This window comes from Neopelma chrysocephalum, unplaced genomic scaffold (assembly GCF_003984885.1).
Source record: "Neopelma chrysocephalum unplaced genomic scaffold, ASM398488v2 Primary Assembly neopelma1_164, whole genome shotgun sequence".
NCBI lineage: Eukaryota > Metazoa > Chordata > Aves > Passeriformes > Pipridae > Neopelma > Neopelma chrysocephalum.
The window spans coordinates 376365-397624 of NW_020897826.1; the positions used below are offsets into that span (position 1 = coordinate 376365).

The 21260-nt window shown below is 58.6% G+C and overlaps 1 protein-coding gene across 1 annotated transcript; it reads right to left on the reverse strand.

The window, feature by feature from the left end:
- Positions 1-605: 605 nt before the first annotated feature.
- PIK3R2 (phosphoinositide-3-kinase regulatory subunit 2) lies at positions 606-19854 on the reverse strand. Its single transcript, XM_027701601.1, has 16 exons — positions 19753-19854; positions 13066-13782; positions 9069-9161; positions 8522-8584; positions 7401-7532; positions 7028-7229; positions 6639-6724; positions 6279-6384; positions 6084-6182; positions 5759-5939; positions 5424-5549; positions 5019-5161; positions 4653-4829; positions 4362-4433; positions 4002-4172; positions 606-3768 (listed from the first exon to the last, which is right to left on the reverse strand). Exons 2-16 carry the CDS (start codon positions 13403-13405, stop codon positions 3576-3578), a joined length of 2184 nt encoding a protein of 727 aa, XP_027557402.1. The 5' UTR covers positions 13406-13782; positions 19753-19854; the 3' UTR covers positions 606-3575.
- Positions 19855-21260: the final 1406 nt, after the last annotated feature.

Consider the following 21260-nt stretch of genomic DNA (forward strand, 5'->3'; position numbering starts at 1 on the left):
GACGCTGCCGCCTCACGTGGGGCTCCGGCCACCCCATCCCTGCTGTCCCCCCGGGGCTGAGCTGGAGCTCCGGGGTCACAGCCCTCCAGCCGTTGCTGCTTCCCCGCGGGCTGCGACGCGTCTGGGGCTGAACCCCGACCTGGGGCAGCCCACGCCTGGTGTTTCCCGAGCAGGGAAGGGGCTGGATCCCCGCCGAGCCCCGCGCAGCCCCCGGGGCAGTTCTGGTGCTGGAGCACCCCCAGGGTGGCAGCTCCGGGTACAGGCGGTACCCGGAGGAAGGGGGTGCTGCCCCAGCTGTCCCCTGAGCCCAACTCCGGGGCTGAGTGTGGAGGAACCTCGCACTTCCCCCGCTGTTTAGAGCCTCCTTTTCCGGCCGTTTCTCGTCCCTCGGCGAGCCCAGGGCTGGTCCTCACGTGCCCCGGCCCTGCAAAACCGGGGAGGAGAGTCCTGGCACCACTCGCAGGATGGGTCACATCCTGCACCCAGCCCAGGAACTGCCGCCCTCACGCCCCCGCTCCCCACGTACCACCCTCCCCCAGCAATCCAGCAGCCGGGTCATTAACTCTCTTTATTTCTTTCCTCTTTTTTGTTCGGTTTTTTTTTTGGTCGTTTTTGTGGGTTTTTTCAAAGTACCGTACAAAAAAAAAATCCTATTACAGTAACAAATACTGGATTTACATTAGTAAACATCAACAGAAAGAGCAGAGAGCACTACTGCTGGTAACGGACAGCTCGGGGGGGAAGGTTATTCGTTATTGCATACGCCTAAGAAACTAAAACCTCACGCAGCCACCACGTCCTCTCTGAGCACAAACTTGCGCCAGCACCCCTTGGGGGGTTACACGGGGGGTCATGGAGCCCCCCGAGCAGGGACACGGAGGGACAAGTCCCAAGCTGTCCCCGGGGAGCAGGAACAGCCACGTTGCACCCATGGCACGGCTAGGTTGGAGGACGTGGGGGGTCACAAGCAGCAAAGCACAGCCCGGCGCCTTCAAACGCGGCGCCAGCGGGTTCAGAACGAGCGAAAGCAGCAAAGGACAAATCACAGCGAGCTTATGCCGGGGGAGCAGCGCTGCAGGAGCTCGGGGGCTGGGCTCCCACCCCGGGGAGAGCGAGGAAAAAGCTGCGTTTCAGGGAGCCGAGTGAAGCACCGTCAGGGAAAGGCAGCCCTGGGGAAGGGCATCTTCCTCCTCGTCGTACACAGGACATCCGAGCAGAGCCCTGTCGGGGACAGGCCACCCAGTGGGCAGGAATGGCAGTGCTGGAAGGTGCAGAGGGGTCACCATGACACCACACACCACATCCCCCCCGCTCCTGGGGAGGAAGGGACTGCGGCTGTGCAGCAGAAAGGGACAGCACGGGGAGAACTGCAGAAATTCAGCCCAAAGGATACAAAAACAGGGTAAATTTCCCTGGGCAGCAGAGCCGGGCGAGCAGCAAGCGAAGTGTTGACAGGTGACAGCTTGAAGCTGAGACTCTTCCAGATGCTCAGCAAGTCCTGGCATGAGCTGGGAGCAACTCCCCTTGGCAGGACTGGCCCTGAGCTCACCTTGTGGGGTGGTGGGGGAACGTGGAGCCCATGGAGTGAGAGGCTGAGGATCCCATCACCTGCAGCCCATCCCGTGGCACAGGGACATGATGGAAGTGCAGGGACAAGCACAGGACTAGCACAGAGTCTCCAGGCTGAAAATGTGCCACGGTGACCAGTGTGGGAGACTGACAGAGCTTTGCGGTGTTGGTGCAGCCCACCCAGCCATTCCACAGACTCCAGTAGGTCACTGGAGAGCACTATGAGGATGGAGCCTTCCTGCCCCATTCCCACATGCTCTTATCTCTCACGCGCCCGAGCCCAAAGAATTCCCTTCATTATCCCTGGCAGCATTTCCTAAGTGATCTCTGAAGCCAACCACAGCACCCGCAGCTCCCCTGACCTGTCACCTGCACCACAGCATCAAACACCAACAAACCAGACCCAAAAACCAGGGCCCAGAGAGGACATGCAGAGCAGGGAACAGGACCTGTACAATCGAGCACAAGAGAACTGCCACAAGCAATGGGAAGAGGACGATTGCGCCAGCAATCCCAGCTCCAAAAGGATCTGGGGACCAGCCCAGGGCAAGGCAAGCAGCAGAGCTGGCCGGGGAAGGAGAGACAGCATGGTCCCCAATGCAGGTGGGACATCAAGGACAGGCTGCAGGCAGAGCACGAGCACACAGCACCCTGTGAAGCCAGCAGAGCTGCCACAGGAAACAGAAGCAGCAAAACCCCATCCCTGGGATGCAGCCTCCAAAAAGGAACGAGCCTCTCCTGCAAATCAAGACCAAGAATGCTTTCCTCAAGCCAAGCAGACGAGAGAACCCAGGGAAGCAAATGCCACCACAGCCTCAACTCTCAGCTCAGCTTTTAAAGCTCTTCCAGAGCCACCTTGGCTGCCCTCAGGCCCTCTGACCTTGGACACAATGCCCTGCCCACAGTGGGCAGCCCTGCCCCGGACCCCATACAGTACCCATGATTCTAAGTGCTTTGCATACGTAGTTCACCATCATGCAGATACATTTCAGCATGCCCTGGGCCCAGCAGATCTGTCCTCCTGCAGCAGAGAGGTCCTTCATTCCATGTAGGGCTCGTAGTGTGTGTTGGACTCCAGCCCTCTCCTGCTCGAGCTGCAGGGCCCAGGGCAGCCTGGCAGCTGCTGCCCACGCTGGGGGTGGCAGTGGGGGCTCAGCAAACACCAGCACCAGGGAAGCTCACAAAAAGAACCATATTTACAGAGCTACAGTCCAGCTTCAAACAGGTTATGTGTGCAGAGTCACCGAGGCCAGCCAAGAACAACGAGCTGTGCATCCCACAGATCCTGCCAGGAAAAACACGGGTACCAACACGGGTTTCACAGCTTCGCTGGCACAACTAAAGCAAGAGATCCATCGCTAACTGGATCCTCCCTGCCCAGGCAGCAACACTCCAGAGGTGGTTATGACACTAGGGAATGACGGTGAGGTGGGGAGACCTCAGCCGGGGAGCCCCACGGAGGGTGAGGTTTCTCCTTCCTAAATGAGTCTCTGCATGCAAGAGCAGCAGCCCTCGTACCAGACACCATCACAGCCTGCCAGACCACCAAGGGAAGCGAGACTGAAGGATGCATACGCTCCTCCTCTGCCTCCTCCAGCATCCAGACAGGGAGCCCCTCGGTCCCAGCTGGAGTGCTCCGAGGAATCGGGAACCAAGCTCTACAGTGATGCATAGCGGGGCGACCTGCCAGCAAGAAGGGGATCTGACCTGCTTATCAGGGAAGGGAAGGGGGCTGTGCTCGCCCCCAGCAATTCAATCACAACTGGATCCCACCTCCTAGAGGCTGGAGCCCGCTGGGAATCAACAGCCCAGCCTTTCTGTCCCATCAGCCAACACGGGTTTCAGCTACTGACCAAGAGGGACATCAGGAACGGTCACAGACATCTCAGAGGCTCTGAAGGAGCAGGAGCACAGAGACTCAACTATACAGGGTGCAAGAGTCCAGAGCCAGAAAGCAGCGCCCTGGGAAGAAGCTGAAGGCAGCTGTTGTGTTGTGCATGGGCTGCTCATCTGGCTGGTGGCTGGGAAAGGACCGGGTGAGCCAGCGTGACATTCAGGGAGTCATTGTGCTGCACCAGGGACGTGTGCTTGTAGTGCAAGACCAGGTCCTTGAGGGAGGCATAGAGGTTGTAGGGTTCAGCAAACCCATAGCCCGTCGCCGTCTTGTAGATCACGCAGTGCTTGGTGTCACCGTCCACCCTGTCAGGGAGACAAAGAGCCTGGGTCAGCAGTGGGACAGGGACAGCAGGGCATGAGCAGGGGCCACCAAAGCAGCCCAGAGATACACCTGGCCCTGGCAGGAGGAGCCAAGGCAGAGGGGAGACTTTGGGAAAGCCCAGCTGACACCTCCAGCATCTGGTGAGGGAAGGGTGGAGCTGTGTGGAAACACAGCCCTCACCAGCCCCATTCCACATCTGCACAGGGATACTCACACCACAGAGCAGGCGTAGCATCCCTTCTGGCTGCTTTCACGGATCAGGAAGGTGCCATCCCTCTTGCCACACAGCATCTCCTCTGCCTGCACGCGGTTGATCTTCCCCACGTACCACGTTCGCTCCTCGTGGTGGGGCAGCTCCTCCTCGTCATCCATCATGGAGTACTGGCTGCAATGGAGCACAGGCAGGGTCAGACTCCCTCAGTTTGGGCACCCAGATCTCCCCCACACTGCTGCTGCCACAACCCATTCCGGCAGGGAAGACTCCTCAGCTCCCATGCAGGGAGCTGGGAGGTGCCCACGGCCTCGGTGCAGGCGGAACCTGCACTCCCAGACGAGCAGGGACAGGGACACTCACTCCTCCGTCTCGTTCTTGATGCCCAGCCACTCGTTGATCTTCTTCTGTCGGGCACCCTTCTGCGTGAGCCATCTGGGGGAGGAAAGGCAGAGCTCAGCCCAGGCCAGGGCTCCAGGGCATGGCCATCACCAGAGGGCAGCAGCTGCCCCTCTAAGGGCCCGTCGAGCCCCGTGGCCGCACTGCAGAGTTCACTCCCGCACCAAACAGGCTCTGAGCCGGTCCAACGAGCCCCAAAGCCCTGGAGGAGCCAGCTGGATGGCTCCTGGGCCGTGCTGGAGGGGAGCTACGTACACCAAGTACTGGTCCCGCAGTTTGCGCAGCTGCATGAGGTCTGGCTTGAGGCTGTTCATGCGCTTGTCGATCTCCCGGTTCTCCGAGGCTTGCTTCTTCAGGTCCTGCTCCAGCTTCATCTTGCTGTCGTGGATCTCTGTGATGCGAGACTTCAGCTTCTCCGAGTTCATGAGGATCCTGGGAGAAAGAGGGGGGCTGTAAGCTGGAGTGGGGGAGGCAGAGGAGGCTGCCTGCCAGCTCCAGCCCACAGCACACTGCTGAGACAAGGACTGTGCATGCCTCAGCTCTGTGCTGGGCCAGGAGGATCCTTCCAGCTCCTGGAGCCCTTCCCCAGGCAGGGCAGGTCTCCATCTCCCCCAGCCTCACCGTTGCACCTCCTTCTCGTTGCCCTCCCGCCGGAAGCGCTCTATGTACTCCTTGCTGCACTTCTCCTGGGTCTGACACTGCTCCTCAAAGATCTTGATCGTCTCATTGAAGGCCTCGATTGCCGTCCTCTTCATCTGCAGCTCCTGGGGAGAAGGGAGGGGAAAGCTGAGGAACATTTCTGCCCATTCTCATCCTCTCTTCCTCCCTCCCCAAAGCAGCACTGTCCTTGCCGCAGCTAAAATAACCCCCACTTCAAACCCATCCTCTGGGGAGGCCCCTCAAGTCCAGCAGCAGACAAAGAGGGCAGCGGGTGCCCAATTTCTGCCCTCCCCTCTGCACAGCATGGCAGCTGCCAGCACTCAGGGGGTGCCAGGGCAGTCCCTGGGGAAGGCAGTGCCCACGTACCTGGGAAGTGCGCGTGTACTCCTCATACAGCAGGTCGTACTCCCAGCTCTTGTCCTGGTACTGCTGGTGATACACCTTCAGCTGCTCCCCAACGGCTTCCACACTGTCCTCCTTCACCAGCTGGTCCTGCCATAGGCACAGCCTCAGTCAGGACCTGCTCCAGCTGGTCCCATGAAACCCCACCAGCCCCGCACATATGTCACCCCACAACACAATGTCCCGGCATGGGGGGAAGGGGTGGGACATTGTCATCTCCCAAAGGAGCAGGGATGGAGGAGCAAGTGCCACTGGTTCAGGCTGTGTTGGCCATCGTGCACCTGAGGCCCAGGGCTCACCTGCTGGTACTTGGAGATGGGGTAGAGCAGCCTGGTGTCCAGCTTGGCGTTGTACTGGGCGAGCGACTCGTGCCGGTAGTGGGTGATGAGCTCCACCACGGAGCCAAAAGTCAAGGGCTCTGAGAAGCCATACTTCCCTTCCCGGTGGAAGATCTTGATCAGCTTGTTATTGCCTCCCTTCCTATAGTGGGGAGGGGACAGGAGAGGGCACTTACCACCACCCCAACACCCTACAGCAGATGCTCTTGGCATCCCAGCAGCTGGAAGCACAGGGACTCATACCCACAGCTGCATCCCAGAGTGGCAGAGGATCCCAGTGCCCTACCTGAGCGTGAGTGTGTACTCCCCCTGGATCTTGCTGGAAGCATCACGCACCAAGAAAGTCCCATCCGGTGTGTCCCGTAGCTTCTCGTTCACCTCCTCCCTGCAAGGAACAGGATTGTCATGGCTTGTGACAGGCTCCCCTATATGCCTTGATGGACAGAGCACCCTGGGCATGAGGTGCCAGTCACTCCCTTACCTAGAAATGTCCCCCCAGTACCACTCAGCATCCTGCAAGGGTGCGCTGTTCCCGTTGGCCAGGCTGGCTGCGCTGGGCTTTGGCTTCGGCGGTTTGGGAGGCAAGGCTGCAAGAGAAGGAAAGTTGAAACTGGGTGAGCCCAAATCCTAGTCCCCCTCCCTGCAGGAACTGGCCTGGAAAGCCCCCTTGGCCATCATGCTACCAGGAGCTACTCCAGGCACATCTATACCTTGGGCCAGCCTCCAGGCACAGCTGGGCTACCGAAACACCCTCGGCAACCCGTTTGCGGGGGCAGAGACTCCACACCCACAGAGCATAAACACCAGCGCCTCAGGCCCCAAGGAAGGGGCATTTCAGTACCTGGAGGCAACTGTTCCGGCTCCAGCTCCTTTGTCTGCAGGAGTGTCTCCAAAAACAGCACGGAGAAGTCAGGGCTCAGCTCTGGGCTGCAGGGAGAGAGCAGACAAGTTAAGAACAGCAGTTGCGGTGGAGAACAGCAGTGGCACTGCTCCCATGAGCCCTGGGCAAAGGGGCAGCTGGGGTCAGCTGGTCACCCCAGCTGCCAGATCCCAGGCTGACACAGAAGCAAGGGCTCTGTCCTGGCTTTGAGTCCCACCCCTGTGTGCTGCCAGCAGTTTAATCCCACAGGCAGGGGCTGCGGGCAGACCTGCTGTTCCAGGCTGGACTCCTCATCCCGGCAGGCAGTGGCCAGTGCTGGGAACACTGCCGGAACCAAGGGCCTCACGTACCTGGCGCCAGGCAGCCGCAGGAGCAGGGGGCCGAAGATCTCTCCCAGGGCCCGAGGGTGGAGGCCGTTGCTCTCGGCCCGCTGCGATACCTTCCCCAGATGCCGGAGCAGGAACTGCAGGGTGAGCGTGTTCTGGAGCGGTACCGCAGGCGACTCCAGGGCCAGCAGCAGCTGCTTCCGGCAATTCTCTGGCTGGGGGATCTCTGGGCAGAGAACAAGACACGATGGAAGAGCTGGGACAGCCAGCACCGCTCTCTGTGCGTGGGAGCGCTGTCAGCAGCGGGGGCCATGTGCCAGGCTCACAGGGACAGGGCTTTTTTTAATACCCCAAACGCATCCATCCCATTCCCAAGGCAGACAGGGAAGGCCCTTACCCTGCAGGATGCGAAGGATGTCTCCATGCACCGACACAGGCACCACAGGGGAGGGCAGGTCCTGCAGGTAACCCCGCAGCGCCTCGCCCAGGGAGTGCACATCCAAGGGCTCCAGGTCGCCCAAAGTCCAATCTGCCAGGACACAGATTTCCCATGGGTGGTGGGCACAGCACTGGACACCCAGCCAGCAGCTTCAGTGCTGTCAGCACCCATCTTGAGACCATCCCACACCTCCCAGCCAGCTATCACGGGACACAGCACCACGAGGGAGCTGAGGCAGCCCTCAGGCAGCCCATGTGACAGAGGATTCCTGGAAGTTCCCTGTACACCCCAGAAACAAGTTGGCTCTGGGAACCCCAGCAGTTCCCCGTGGGAAAGGGCAGAGGTCATTTCGGGTGCCCACATAGGAATCTTGCCACAAGAATCCTGGGCATGCAAGGCTTGGGTGAGAATTTTGCTCCCCACTGCTGGCAGAGCCAAGCACAGACTGAGCAGCCACACACTGAACCCAATGGGGATAACGTCTCCCTTGAACGGAGGGCACAGGATTTTGGGAAGCACATAAAGCCTGTCCCAAGAGCAGCACAGCCAGGGCTGACAGCACTGTGTGGTTGGGGTTTGCAGGAATGTCTGTGGAAGGGGATATGCCAATGTGGTGCTGGATGAGGCCCAAGCCAAGAGGCAGAGAGCTCTGAAGGCTCCCCGGCAAAGACATCAGTTCCGGCACCACAGAGCCACCAAGCTATGAAGGATTCTCCTCTGGTTATTAGTGATGTGACAGAACCAGAGAAGCCTCTGCCAGCCCATCAGCAGAGCACCCAAAGAGAGAAGGAGGCAAGCACAGGGGTTCATTTCTTTGCCTGTGAGTCTCCAAGCCGGCACCACATCCCTTTGCTCCAGCCCATGGAGGGTGTCAGGAATCCCCCCTCTCCCATCCCTTCCACACGAGGCAAGGACGTGTTGGGACGGGGACAGCCCAGCCCCACAGGCAGCGTGCCAGGAGTCAGGAACTGCCGGGGACAGGCAGCCTGGCCTGGATTGCATTACTGCTGGCGCTGTCACATCCACTAATCTCCTCCATCTGAGCCGATTCGCCTCCACCACGCAGAGCTGGTTCTTACCGGTTCTCAGCGCCTGCCTCAGTTCGGAGCCAGATGTCCTGTACAACATCTCGCTGTCTAATCCTGGAAGGGGGACACTGCTGTCAGCTCCCAGTGCCAGCCGGGCAATGGCTGTGGCACAGCCAACCACGCCTGGACGGTGTCCAAGCCAACTCCCTGCAGATGCTGCCGCAGCCCCCTTGGCCCCCAGGACACCCGGTTCAGTGGCCCCCTTTCTCCACCTTTCTTCCCCTTTCTGGCACAGATCCAGGCTGGAAGCACTGCTCAAACCCCGGCACCCATCCACTGTGTGTAGGTGCTCAGACCCAGTACCCTCACCCCAGGCCTCTGTGCAGGATGGCACAGTGGGGTCAAGCCATGCACTGGGGAACAGCGGATCAACCCAGGGAGGAGTGTGAAGGCAGCTGTGTCCTGTGTGTCCCACAGAGCTCAGCCTCCCCCTCTGCCCTCACTGTGGGATTTTGGGATCTATCAGCCTTCCCCTCTGCCCTCACTGCGGGATTCTGGGATCTATCAGCCTTCCTCAGTGCTCAGCATTACCCCTTACCTTTCTTCTCAATAGCTTCCAGCAGCTTCACCAGGAGCGGCGGAGCAATCTCAGGAGGGCTGAACTGCTCCTGCAAGTCCAGGAGAGGAGACCCTGTGGGAGAGGGAGGGACAGAAAGGCTCACTGCCAGCTCAGCCACCAGCAGCAGAGCAGGGCACAACCAACACAGCCTCCAACAGGAGCCAGGAAAGCTGTGGCCCAGGCAAATGCAGCACAGAGGCTGCAAGGAACCTGTAAGCTGGCCCAGAAACCAGCACAGCACTTGTTGAGCCCAGCTTTTCTCCAGCCCCTGACTGGGTGTGTGCAAGAGATCCTACTTCTCCCTGCAGAGGCTTGGAGACCCCCAGCCCCCAGGCAGGCAGCACAGGGGTTACCAGGGCTCCTGGAGCTCAGGCTGGGCTGCGTCCCTGCCCAACACAGGGGCTGTGCAGGGCTGGCAGAGGAGCAGGCCCAGGGAGCTCGCTCGCCTTGGTGAGCTGTGATTAATCCAGAGATTCAGACAGAACGCCATGTCAGCAAATTCCTGCCTTTGATTGCTCGTTTAACATGGAAACCGGCCCTGTGTCTCCCCCTCCCCGCGAGCCCACAGCCTCCTGCAGGCTGCTACAGGGTACAGACAGACAGACAGCCTGCGGCACAGAACCAGGGTCCCCCCCATTCCCGGGGGATCCTTAGCCCCTTGGCGGGTGGTATTTCACTGCCACTTCCAGCAGATCTCAAGACTCTGGCTCCAGGCACCCCCTCCCCCTGTACATGCTGGGGCAGGAGCACGCAGGCCTGGCCAGGCTGCTGCCAGCAGGAGGTTTGCCGAGGGATGAGCGGTGCCAGGCTCCATCCTGCTTCCAACTGAGCACCAGTCAGTGCAGGAGGCTCCTCCGGGCTGGTCCACAGCACCAGGCAGCCCTTGGGCAGCTCACGGTGGGTGAGGACACCCAGCACACTCCACTCTGCAGAGGCAGAGCCAAAAGGTTGCGAAACAGCTCCGTTGTCATGGATCTGACCCGAACTCGCCTGGTGTGGTCTCACCACGAGGCGCAGCAAGCTGAGACTCCACACCCGGCTGAGCCTCCTGCACCCACGGCCTCGTGGAGAGACAGAGCACCCATGGATAGGGAAGCATATGGGGTGGGCACCCAGCAGCTCTGCTGGAGGGTGGCAGGGAGGGGGCCAATCTCTCACCAGAACGAGCCCCTGGGCACAGGAAGGGGCCCAGTGTGGTGCTGGTCAGGGTGGGGAAGCAGCAGGCAAGCTGCCAGGCTGGCAGCTCCTAGTCTGACCCTTGGGAAGGGCTGAAGGGAGAGTAAATGCTGGCGCTGCCCACGTGGCCCGGCTGGGAATGCGCTGCTTCAGCAGGGAGCAGCTTGTCCTTTTTTTATCAGGCAGCCTGTGCCGGAGCCAGCAGCGACTCCTGAGCCTGCCGGGCCTCTGGGCTGGGCCGCCATGAACAAGGCTGCTCTCAGCACTGCTCCCAGCACGGCCCGGGCAGCTGCGGAAATATTTCCGAGCCGCATTTTCCGCCCATGTTCTCTGCGGAAGGCAAACACCAGCAGCTCGTAAATCCACTGGCACAACGCGCTGGCTCTTGCTGTTCAGCAGGGCCAGCCCAGCTCCCGGGGGCTGCGTGACAGACTGTGGTGCTGGCCCCGCTCCTCCAGTGACACTGTGGGGCTCAGGGAGCCTGGCCAGCCGGGGCAGGACCCGGGAAGCACGGCATGAGCTCCGTGGGGCAGCCAGGAGACAGCTCTGCACCTCTCAAAGTGCAGCCTGTGAAGAAACAACACAGGCTTGGCTCAAATGCAGTTTCTCCGATGCAAAAATGTGTCTCCCCTGCAGAACACTGAATACAGAAATACAGACTATTCTGACTTGGAAGGGACCCACAAAGATTGCCGAGTCCAGCTCTTAAGTGAACGGCCCATATCAACACAGGCTGAGTGTAACACGGTCCTGGGTATCTGAAGTGCCACCCTGCAGGCCCTGGCTGTGCCCAGAGAGAAGGCTGGCTATGGGGATGCACCCATAGGGGACAGGGACAGGGCTGGCACCCTCCTCATGTGCCCTGGTACCCCACCCTCCCTCCCCACAGACAGGCTGGCTTTTATTTTCCTTTCCAACTGCACCTTTTCTATGTGTCAGGAGTTTTGGAACATATCTTGTTCCACATCCCAGAGATCATACCAGCAGCTCTGACCACCCAGACACACCTCCACCAAGCCCTCCTTGAGAAGAGGAGGAGAGAGCTGACAGTGACAGCCCCTGAGGGAGCACGGGGCTGGACACAGGCAAGGCCAGCACATCCAGCACAGAGCCTATCCCAGGCTCCCAAGAGGAGCTGCTTTCTTGGAAAGGCAGGTTGCGAGTGGAATGACTCAGGTCAGGGCTCTCCCTGACAACCCAAACGCTCGCACGGCCCAGCACCATTCCCACCCTCCAGAGATGTTTCCTGGGGCCAACCCTCTGGCTCCAGCAGCAGGAGCAAGTGAGGCAGCTGCAGGGAGCTGCACCAGCCCCACCACCCTGGTTTTGTAAGACCCCAGAGGTGTTTCACACAGCTAGAAGCATGTGATGGATAGTTGTGACTCCCAGGCAAAGAGGGACAGGGGGGATGCAGGACTGTCAGCTGGGAACATGCTGTGACACCCACCAGCTCCTGCTGCTGCCCCCAATCCTCCTGTGTGCACCTGCACAAGATCTTCTGCAAGGCATGGGAAGGCAAAGTGTGGCTGTCACTCCTCACTTGGAAGGGACCTTAAAGTCCATCTTGTTCCACCCCCTGCCATGGGCAGGGACACCTTCCATTATCCCAGGTTGTTCCAAGCCCTGTTCAACCTGGCCGTGGACACTTCCAGGGATGGGGCAGCCACAGCTTCTCTGGGCAACCTGTGCCACCCTCAGAGTCAAGAAGTTCTTCCTAACTTCTAATCTAAATCTCTCCTCTTATAATTTAAAACCGCCCCCTTGTCCTATCAGTATGTGCCTGTATAAGAAGTCTCTCTTCTTCTTTTTTCCTTTTAAGTACTGGAAGGCCACAAGGTTTCTCCAGAGCCTTCTCTTCTGCAGGCTGAACACTCCCAGCTCTCCCAGCCTGTCTCCACGCAGAGGTGCTCCAGCCCTTGGAGCATCTTCATGGCCTCCTCTGGACTAACTCCAACAGGGCCACATCTCTCCTGTGCTGAGGACCCCAGACCTGGATGGAGTAATCCAGGTGGAGTCTCACAAGTCGATGGGGGGAACCCAGGGGCTGCTGAACCCCTGCCATGGGGTTTATGTGCCTGGGAAGAAAAAAACACAGGCAAAGAGCAGGCAGCTGCCACAGCTCCACAGGCAGGGCTGAGGCACGTTGGCTCTCCCGGACCAGATCCATGCCAAGCCCAGTGCCAGCTGGGAGGCAGCTGCAGGTGCAGGACAGTCCATGCCCAGCTTCAGGGTGGCTGCCCAGCCCCAGAGAGGGCCCTGCGACCCGTGGGGAGGGCTGGCTGCCAGGCAGACAAGCAATTAGCTCCAGTTCTCAGAAGTGCTCTTTTAGACCCTGACTTTTCTCCTCTTGCCCAGAGACAAGTAATTGTGTCTCTCAGCAGGGCTGAGCAGCTCTTGGCAGGGAGCACTGCCCCAGGCGCTGCAGAGGCGGGGAGCTGGTGGCTGGGAGAGGTCAGGGCTTATCCTGAAGGGAGGGAGCAGGGCAGAACTGAGTGGAGCAGGGACCAAGGGCCACAGGGATCCTGGGCAGTTGCAGGACAGAGAGGGAGAAGGATCTTGCAGAGGTACGAGCAGGACAAGGCTTGCTCCAAAAAGCTCTGCTGAGCAAGTTGAGGAGGAACAACATGCTTTTCTCTGGGCTAGGACTGAGCCTGAGCCCACAACCCCCAGGCAACTCAACTGTGCAGCTGCTGAGCCAAGGGCTTCGCTGCTGTCCTGCAAAGCCACTCACACACTCTCCTCTGTCACCCACCAGGAGTGGAGTTGTCCTGGAGCCAACACAGCACATAGCAGGGCTTACCTTGCTCCACAGCCTCCGGCAGCCGGCAGCCGCTGGCCCCCGGCGTGGCAGGCAGGGGTCTCTGCACTCGGGGCCGGTGAGAAGGGACCGAGATCTTCACCGGTCCCACGTACTCCACGTAGGTGCCAGGGAAGTCCCCCTTCTGCTTGGTCCGCTCGTTGACACCCAGGATCCACCCGATCTGGTTGGGGGTCTGCTCATCCCCGTCTTTGAAGCCCAGGGACTGCAGGGCCCCCTTGCTGACGACCAGGATGTCCCCGGGCAGCAGGTCGATATCCTCCTCGCGCTCCTTGCGGTAGGGGTAGAGTGCACGGTACTGGAAGCCGTCGGTGCTGCCCATCCTCTCTGCCGGGGGAGGGGAGAAGGGCTCTGAACAGTCAGACAGCACGTTTCAGGCAGGAGAGGAGGGTCCTCAGAGGCAGCTCTCCCCCATCAGCACTCTGAATGTCTCTGTGTGAAACAGCACCCCAGGAGCCTGGTCCGGGTGCCCCGGAGCTCTTTAGGTGCAGCCCCTTTTCCTGAGCTTGAAACCACGATTCAGCCAAATTATGGAGCAAAGGGAGAAGGAGACAAACATAATCCAGCACTGGTGAGCGGGCATGCAGCAAGAAAACCCGAGGTCAGGGTCCGTTTCACCAAAAAAGAAGCAGGTTTCTTGGAGTCTGAGAGGCTTCCAGTCCAGAACAGTGTGTCGTGCTACGTCCCCCTTCCCAGTGCCTGCAAAGAGAAGAAGACTTGTCACTGCACAGCCAGGCACCCCACACCCTCCCGATACACCAACATTCAAACTAGGGGTTCACCTGAGAGAGGCAGGACTCGTTTCTCTCCTACCTATCAGCTGATGCTGAGCCCTGAATCCAACCAGGACATGCTAATCCTGATTTCCACTCCCCAAAGCAACAGAGGAGCCAGTGGTTGCAGGCAGGAATGCCACCTCCTCTCTGCTACAGCCAGGCACCAGCTCTGCATCTTAAAGAGGTTCACTCCTGCTTCTTCAGCTTACCCTCCTCGAAGCACTTATGCAAACAAGGAGACAACGAATGAGACAAAACAGCCTTTATGCAGGATAACTTTCGCATACAGAAAAGGATGACCCTGCACTCACCAGCTGCAGGCCCTGAATAGGAGCAGAACAAACAGATTTAACCTTTCCTTGTAAAATCCATTAAATTTCACAGTTCACCTTTATATCTCACCACAAAATCCCCCACAAAGGCATCTTCTGAAGGGAGCTGCCCACAAATGTAGGTTAACCAAGCTTTCAGCGAAAGGCTTTCGAGAGGTGCTGCCATTCCCACAGAGCAGCACTTCAAAGCTTTGCTCTGAGCTAAAAGTCAATTTTTGAACTTTTCAAAAGCACCAACAGCATCAAGTGCAGGCGCGGGTTCCTTTTGCAGGGATGGAGGTGAGAGGAGTTAAAATAATCTTTAGAAGCCTTCAAGTCTACTTAGATCTCCTAACTGCCCTTCAGCTATTCAGAGAGAAATTGAATATGCTGCCTGCCGTGCCCAGAAATCCACCAAAAAGAATAAACCTGGGTTATAACATGTTGCTGAAGAGAAGTACGAGCTGGGGCATTCCCACCAGCCAGGCACGTCCTCTTTTCCCATCCCTTCCTGGCTGCACAGGCCAGTTTTCCACCTCCCCCAGGCAAATCCCAGCATTCCGGGATTTGCACAAGGCACCGGGGCAGCCAGAAACCAGCCTTCCCAGGGACACCCTGGGCCTGCTGAAACGCTGCAGGTCCTACTAACAGCTTGAAGCTGCTTTGGCCCAGAAACCACCAAACCCAGCTCAAAACTCTTGAGTCTCATCTGAAAAGTATTAGTGAGCAGGAAGGCTCTTCTCAGAGCTGCAGGAGCCTGGGCAGAGAGGGAGGGGAGGAGGCAGAGGGAGCCAGGACACCCTTCCCAGCGGGGTCAGTGCACAACCAAGCGTGGCATGAAGCCAAGGCTGCTCTGACCGTGGGTTGGACTCTGCTGAGAGGCACCAACAGTAGTGATCTGCAGGATTTCAAAATAACCCTTCCGGGCCAGCAGTACGTTAAGTTCATATCAGCTACAAAGCCTTCTTCCCTGCTGTGGGGGGTGTCACCCCACACGTGCCAACACACCTGCACGTGCCACCAACCCCTGCACATGCTGCCACAAAATCTGAAGATCGGGGTAAGTCCCCTGAGAGAAGCCAGCTCCACCTCTCCACAGCCAGGCTCTCCAGCCTGGCACCACGCTGAGGGCTCCTTCCCTTGACAAGGACAAAAGGCACAAAAAGGCCATGGCACAGGAAACCTGTGGAGCAGCCAGAGCCTGCACCGCCTGCCTGAGCTCGGGCAGGAGTCCCAGCCAGGCTGTCTTTGCCATGAATGAACAGGCGCTGCCTGCAGGGAGGTGAGGTACTTGCGGCCAGAGGCGGGTGGGGAACAGAATTAAGCCTGATCCAGGTTGCTGGAGAGCTTTTTCAGAGCTCCAGGAGCAACACCAGGCTGCAAGTCTCATGGAGAGCTCCTGGGGAGGTCTCTTGTGTTCCTAGGGGAAGCAGCACATCCCAGCACGGCTGCCATAAGAGCTGCCACCATGCTGGGATTCAGCTGCAGCAGAGCCTGCATTTCCCCAATCCAACCAAGCCCCAGCCAGGAAAATATTACTTCATAATCCAGAGCATAAAGAGAGATTTATGGCCAGGCTCACTGGCTGCCCCTCTGAACGCTGCCTGTCGAGGAGTCGCAGCGCCGCAGGCACCGTCTGAGTGCCAAGGGTCTGAGTGGGAACGGGTGCCGGCAGCTCCTGCTCCTCCCAGAGAGGACAGACACCAGAAGGCACCCAGAGGCAGCAGAGCCCAAACCCAGCTGGGTTGATGCTCCCCCGCAGGCACCCCCAAGCTCCTGCCTGCAGATCCTAGCCCCGACTCCCGGCGCCTCTGACAAGCCGGTGCAGCCGAAGAGGCTGGAAGGACAGAACGCTCAGCCCTGGCAAACTCGTTCAGTAGCTTTTAAAAGCAGATCTGCGTGGAGGGGTGGGAAGAGAAGAGTGACTCGGGAGCACCGAGTGTGTCCAAGGAGCAGGTCCCGCAGCTTCTTCCAACCGACTCCTTCCACAGCCTTGTTCCCTGGGGTGGGAACGCAGAGGTAGTTCTGTGCCACCCTGCTCTCCACGGCCCAGAGGGTCACTGGGCACATGCAATAATCCAGAGGACTTAAAGCCAGGCTTTAAGGTCCTGGAGTGGTCTCACCTGCCTTCCCCACGCTCAGCCCACATGGGCATCAAGTGCTCTGCGAGGAGCCCCCCTGGAAATCCAAATCCACATGGTTAATCCAGTGCCATCCTCTCCAGGGGGAACAGTTGTCCTCTGTCCTGCCACAGACCTAGCGAGTGGCTTCCTTGGCCAAGCCAATGGCCAGGAAAGCTCTGCACCCTCGGAGTGCAGCTGACCGAGTCTGCGTGTCTCTGTGGATCGGGAACACACTTCCCAAAGCTCTGGAACAGCTCTTTGCAGGGAAGGCAGGGCCGAGAGCCCGGGACACGCACGAGCCTGTCGGCTGGAAGCACACCTCCGAGCAGGGGAGAGGGAGCAGCCTGCCAAAAGATTTCAGCTGGGCCCAGCTCCAGGTTTGCTCGGCTCTCGGAGAAGAACCTCATGTGTCTGTGCTGGCAAGCACTTGCTTAAGGCTGCTCTGCAAATCCCATGCATCAGACAGCTAAATACCTTTGGTAAATCTATCTCAGCACCCAGAAACAATCCCCGATTCATTAACTGCTGTCAATACTTTCTTTGTTTAATGCATGGGTTTGAAACAAAAAACACATTACGAGTCTTTTTGTGTGTGCCCAGTGCATAAATAAAAGCATCTTAACGTTTTAAATGTGGTTCCTGTGCTTTTTCACCCAGTTCCAAATGCAGCTCAAAGTGCAGCTTGACTTGAAGTAAGACTGAGCGTTGCTTTCCCTCCAGTGAGGGGAAAGAATGCCTAAAAATATTTAAGAGAATAAGATGCCTACACCAATCTACACAGCCCAAAACCTCTCCAAGTTACACCAGATCCTCAGCGAGCAACACAAACAGCAAATCAGGTTTTGAACTGCATGTTGCAGACAATAAGAACAAACTTTTCTTTTAATAAAAAGAGAAAATAGGACGACACAAAGATAAAAACGGACAGGGAATTGCCTGCTATCGTGACATCTGCTGCTGCCTCACATCCCCCTGATTTACACAGCCAGGGCAGCTCCTGCCCATGGCCACGAGCTGCCTTTCCCAGGGACACAGAGCATTTACTGCTCACGCTTGAGTTTCATTAAGTATTTTGCTTTGTTCACACCAAAGCCCAAGGAAGTGAAGGAATATCTGGAACATTTCATGGAAAAGGCCAATGTCATGGTTAGCAGAGATCTAAGGATCTGGGTAAATACCTGCCTTGGGATGACTGATACCTTTCTCATTTTTGGGAGACACCTGGAGGTCCCAGTGACCTCCTCAAAGGCTGAAGCACCTTAGGTATTGTGCACACCTACTCCAAAACTTCTCACACTGTCCAGAGGCTTCTGACATCCAACTTTTTTGCTGAGCTGAAGCGCATCCTCTCTTAACCACCTCAGAAACTTTCTCCTCTTCCCTGCAAGAGCTTTTTATTTGGCCAGAGACTTCTATATGCCAGCAGCAAGTAGAGAAGGACCCAGTGCCCTACACCAGCCCCACCACCTCACTCCAGGCTGCCATTACCCCACCTCCCAAGCTGCAAGAACACACTTAATTCCATTTTCGGAGCATTCATGAAGCTGGGTTTAGGGATATATAAACCCAGGAGCTGTATTTTGGCTCCTTCCCTCAAAAATTACAGTTCTAAAAAAAACCTGAGTACATGAAAAAAAAAGTTCAACTGTTCTCGCTAACTTATCTGCTTAAAATCACATTCCCCAGGGTATTTGGAATTTATATGATTTATTAGCAGCCCTGCACAGCTCAGCAATCACATGAAGTAACCAAGAGGTAAGAAGTATCCACATTAGCAGACCAGCACTATTTGCGTGTTGGTGAGAGAGCCAAGACCTTCCAGCTTGAGAAACCCACCGTCCCTTTCCTCTGTTTGCTTTTTATCTTCCATTATTTGGCTGCTCCAGCTCCAAGCCACAGCTCCAGAGATTCCCAGAGGAATTAAAAGAGCCCGCGATATTATAAATACTCTTTTTTCATTGTAAACACACCCCGGCACCCGGCGCTCTGACACGGCTCCAAACTGGCTCCGACAAACCACTCTGCTCCTTGCCACATTCCAGATGAATTTCCAGCGCTTTCCCTTCCAAACCCAGAGCTTTTGTCCAGCGAGACCCAACTGTGGGCAGAAAAGGATTTTCCTGTGTGCCTAAACCCTTGTTCCAGCAAGTTAAAAACGGAGGGTTTTGGGGCAGCGGACCAAATTTAGGGGAAACGAATCCACGCCACGAATCACATGGCCAAATGGAAGCACGATCTGCCCACGTCAAAGGGAGTCGCCAAAGAAACCAAACCATGCCTTGGACTTTCCCACATGGTGGATGACTAGAGCAGAGGCCAATCCAGCCTTGGGGACACACCGGCCCTTGGCAGGGCGGGGGAATGGCCAGGAAAGCAGTGATTTAGGCTATATTTACTCAGCTGTCTCCATGCCCTGCTCTCACAGAGAAAGTCACAGGGCCAGTTCCCCAGTGGCTCCAAGAGCTGCTTGGGAAATCAAAGCTGCGCATTAATGGGAGGAGAGGCAGCCGTGGCTCCACCAAAAGGCAACACTGGGGCCACTCTAGCTCCTGCAGATCCCATTTTAGATAGGTTTCACTCCTGGTTTTATTCCCCATTGTGCAGAGACCCCCAGTTTGGGAGGTGCGTGACCACAGGAATCATCCTTTTCAAGGGGCTGAGAAACACCCGCAGAAGAAGAAATGCAGTGACCAACCTCCCAGGGAACAGTGGGATTTGGCTCATCCCAAAGCCAGGGTTTGGGGGCAACTGTGTCAAGAGAGAGCAAAGCCACCCCCAAGGCTGAACTCTGGCATATCCAACCAGACAGGGGCACCAGCTCTAGCCTGGGGTCTGCTGGGGCTGAACCGCCCCCGAGCAGGGGGGGAGCAGTGGTGGGACCCCCACAGGCTGCTCTTCTCTGGCTCTGCCACCCCAAAAGGGTGCCTAGGACCCCCAGAAAGGGGGGAAATGTACCCTGCTGAGGGTGATCCCTAAACTGGCATCATTGCGGGGGGAATGGCACAGGGGAACCCCTGATGGCACTGCTGGGATGGAAACAGCCCGGGGAAATTGGGGGGGAAAACAGCCCCTTCACGGGGAGGGGAAAGGGACAGCCTGCGAGGATCAGTGGGGGCACAGCCCCTGCACGGGGAGGGGACAGGGACAGCCCGAGGGGGGTCGTGGGGCACAGTCCTGCAGTGGGGACGGGGCAGGGACAGGCTCAGGGGTGTCCCGGCCCGGGGGTGTCTCTGTCCTGGCAGCGGGACACCCCGCGCTGACACCTCCCGCATGCCTGGGCACATCTGCGAGGCCGCCCCAGCACGGACAGAGCCCCGGCCCGGGGCCCACCCCGGGGGTCCCCGCCAGGCCCCGGAGGCGCCTCACGCTGAGGGGGTCCCGGCGCCGACCCTGGTTCCGATTCCAGCCCCTCACCCCGATCCCCCCTCTCTCGATCCCCCGGTCCCGGCCCCGTCCCACCTCTCCGCCGGCCCCATCCGCCGCCGCCCGGCTCCAGCCCCGCTCTGCCGCCTCCGGCCCGGCCCAGCCTGGGACAGGCCCGAGCGCCGCCGGAACGGCCCGAACCCGCCCCGGAAATAGCCGAGCGAGGACGGAACAGCCCGAACCTGTTCCGGAAATAGCCGAGCAGAGACGGAACGGCCCGAAGATTAGGCCCCGCCCCCTCCCGCCGCTCGGCCGCCTTCGAGGCCCCCCCCGCGCACGCGCCACTCCGGAAACAGCCGAAGGGACCCGAAGGGAGACGCGGCGGCGCCCCCTGGCGGCGGAACGAGACAACGGGGAGGGCACCGCACCAGGGTAGAACCGGGATAGCACCGGGATTGGACCGGGATAAAACGGGCATAAAACCGGAATAGAACCGGGATAGCACCGGGATAACACTAGGATAACACCAGGATAGCACCGGGATAGAACTGGGATTGGACCGGAATAGAACCGGGATAGCACCGAGATAGAATGGGGATAGCACCAGGATAGTACCGGGATAGAATCGGGATAGCACCGGGATAACATCGGGGTAGCACGGGATTGGACCGGGATAGCACCGAGATTGCACCGACCATCGGGATGCACCGGGATTGCACCGGGGTATAACCAGGATTGTTCCGGGATAACACCGGGATTGGACTGGGATAGCACTGGCATAGCACCAGGATTATAGCGGGATTGCACCAAGATAGCAGCGGGACGGCATCAGAATTGTACTGGGATAGCACCAGCATTACACCAGGATTGGACTGGGATACTACCGGGATAGCACTGGGGTTGCACTGGGATGGCACCGGGACTGTACCGGGCATGGGGCACAGCACCGGGCACTGGGCATGGGGCACGGCGCCGGGATTGTGCTGGGCACTGGGATTACACTGGGAATGGGACACAGCACAAAGCACCGGGACTGCTCTGGGCACCAAGTATGGGACACGGACCCGGGCATGGGGCGCCGGGCACTACACCAGGCACAGGGCACAGACCTGGGAACGGGGCTTGGCACCAAGCACGGGGCACCACACTGGGTGTAGGTCACAGGGCACCAGGCACTGCCCCCGGGATCTGGGACACTGCCCCAGGCGTGGGGCACAGCATAGGAGACACAGGCAGACACAGGGCACTGCACTGAGCACTGGCACTGCACGGGGGACTGGGCACCACACCAGTCACTGCACTGGGCCCCCACAGCCAGAGCCCAGTGCCGGAGCCAGGCCGGGTGACAGCCGTGCCGGTGCCACTGGCACAGCCATATCCCAGCCCTCCGGCCCATGCTGGGGCAACTCTGGCTCCCCCAGCCCTGTTCACCCCTTGCCACCACCCCCTGGAACGGGCACTCCCTGCCCAGCCACACTCCAGTGCCAGCAGTGCCGATCCCACCCCGGCTCTGGACACCACACTCAGCGCAAGGGACGATTTTAATCCAGCATAAAACTTCCCGAAGGTAGGAACAGAGCCGGGCACTGGGCAGAAAGACACTG

Excerpts from the sequence above, each read along its gene's own strand:
- PIK3R2 (XM_027701601.1), bottom strand. The coding sequence starts at position 13,405 with ATGGGCAGCACCGACGGCTTCCAGTACCGTGCACTCTACCCCTACCGC. Across the intron at positions 7,230-7,400 it reads CATCCTTCGCATCCTGCAGG|AGATCCCCCAGCCAGAGAAT; the intron begins GTAAGGGCCTTC and ends TTCTCTGCCCAG. Across the intron at positions 4,830-5,018 it reads AACGAGAAGGAGGTGCAACG|GATCCTCATGAACTCGGAGA; the intron begins GTGAGGCTGGGG and ends TCTTTCTCCCAG.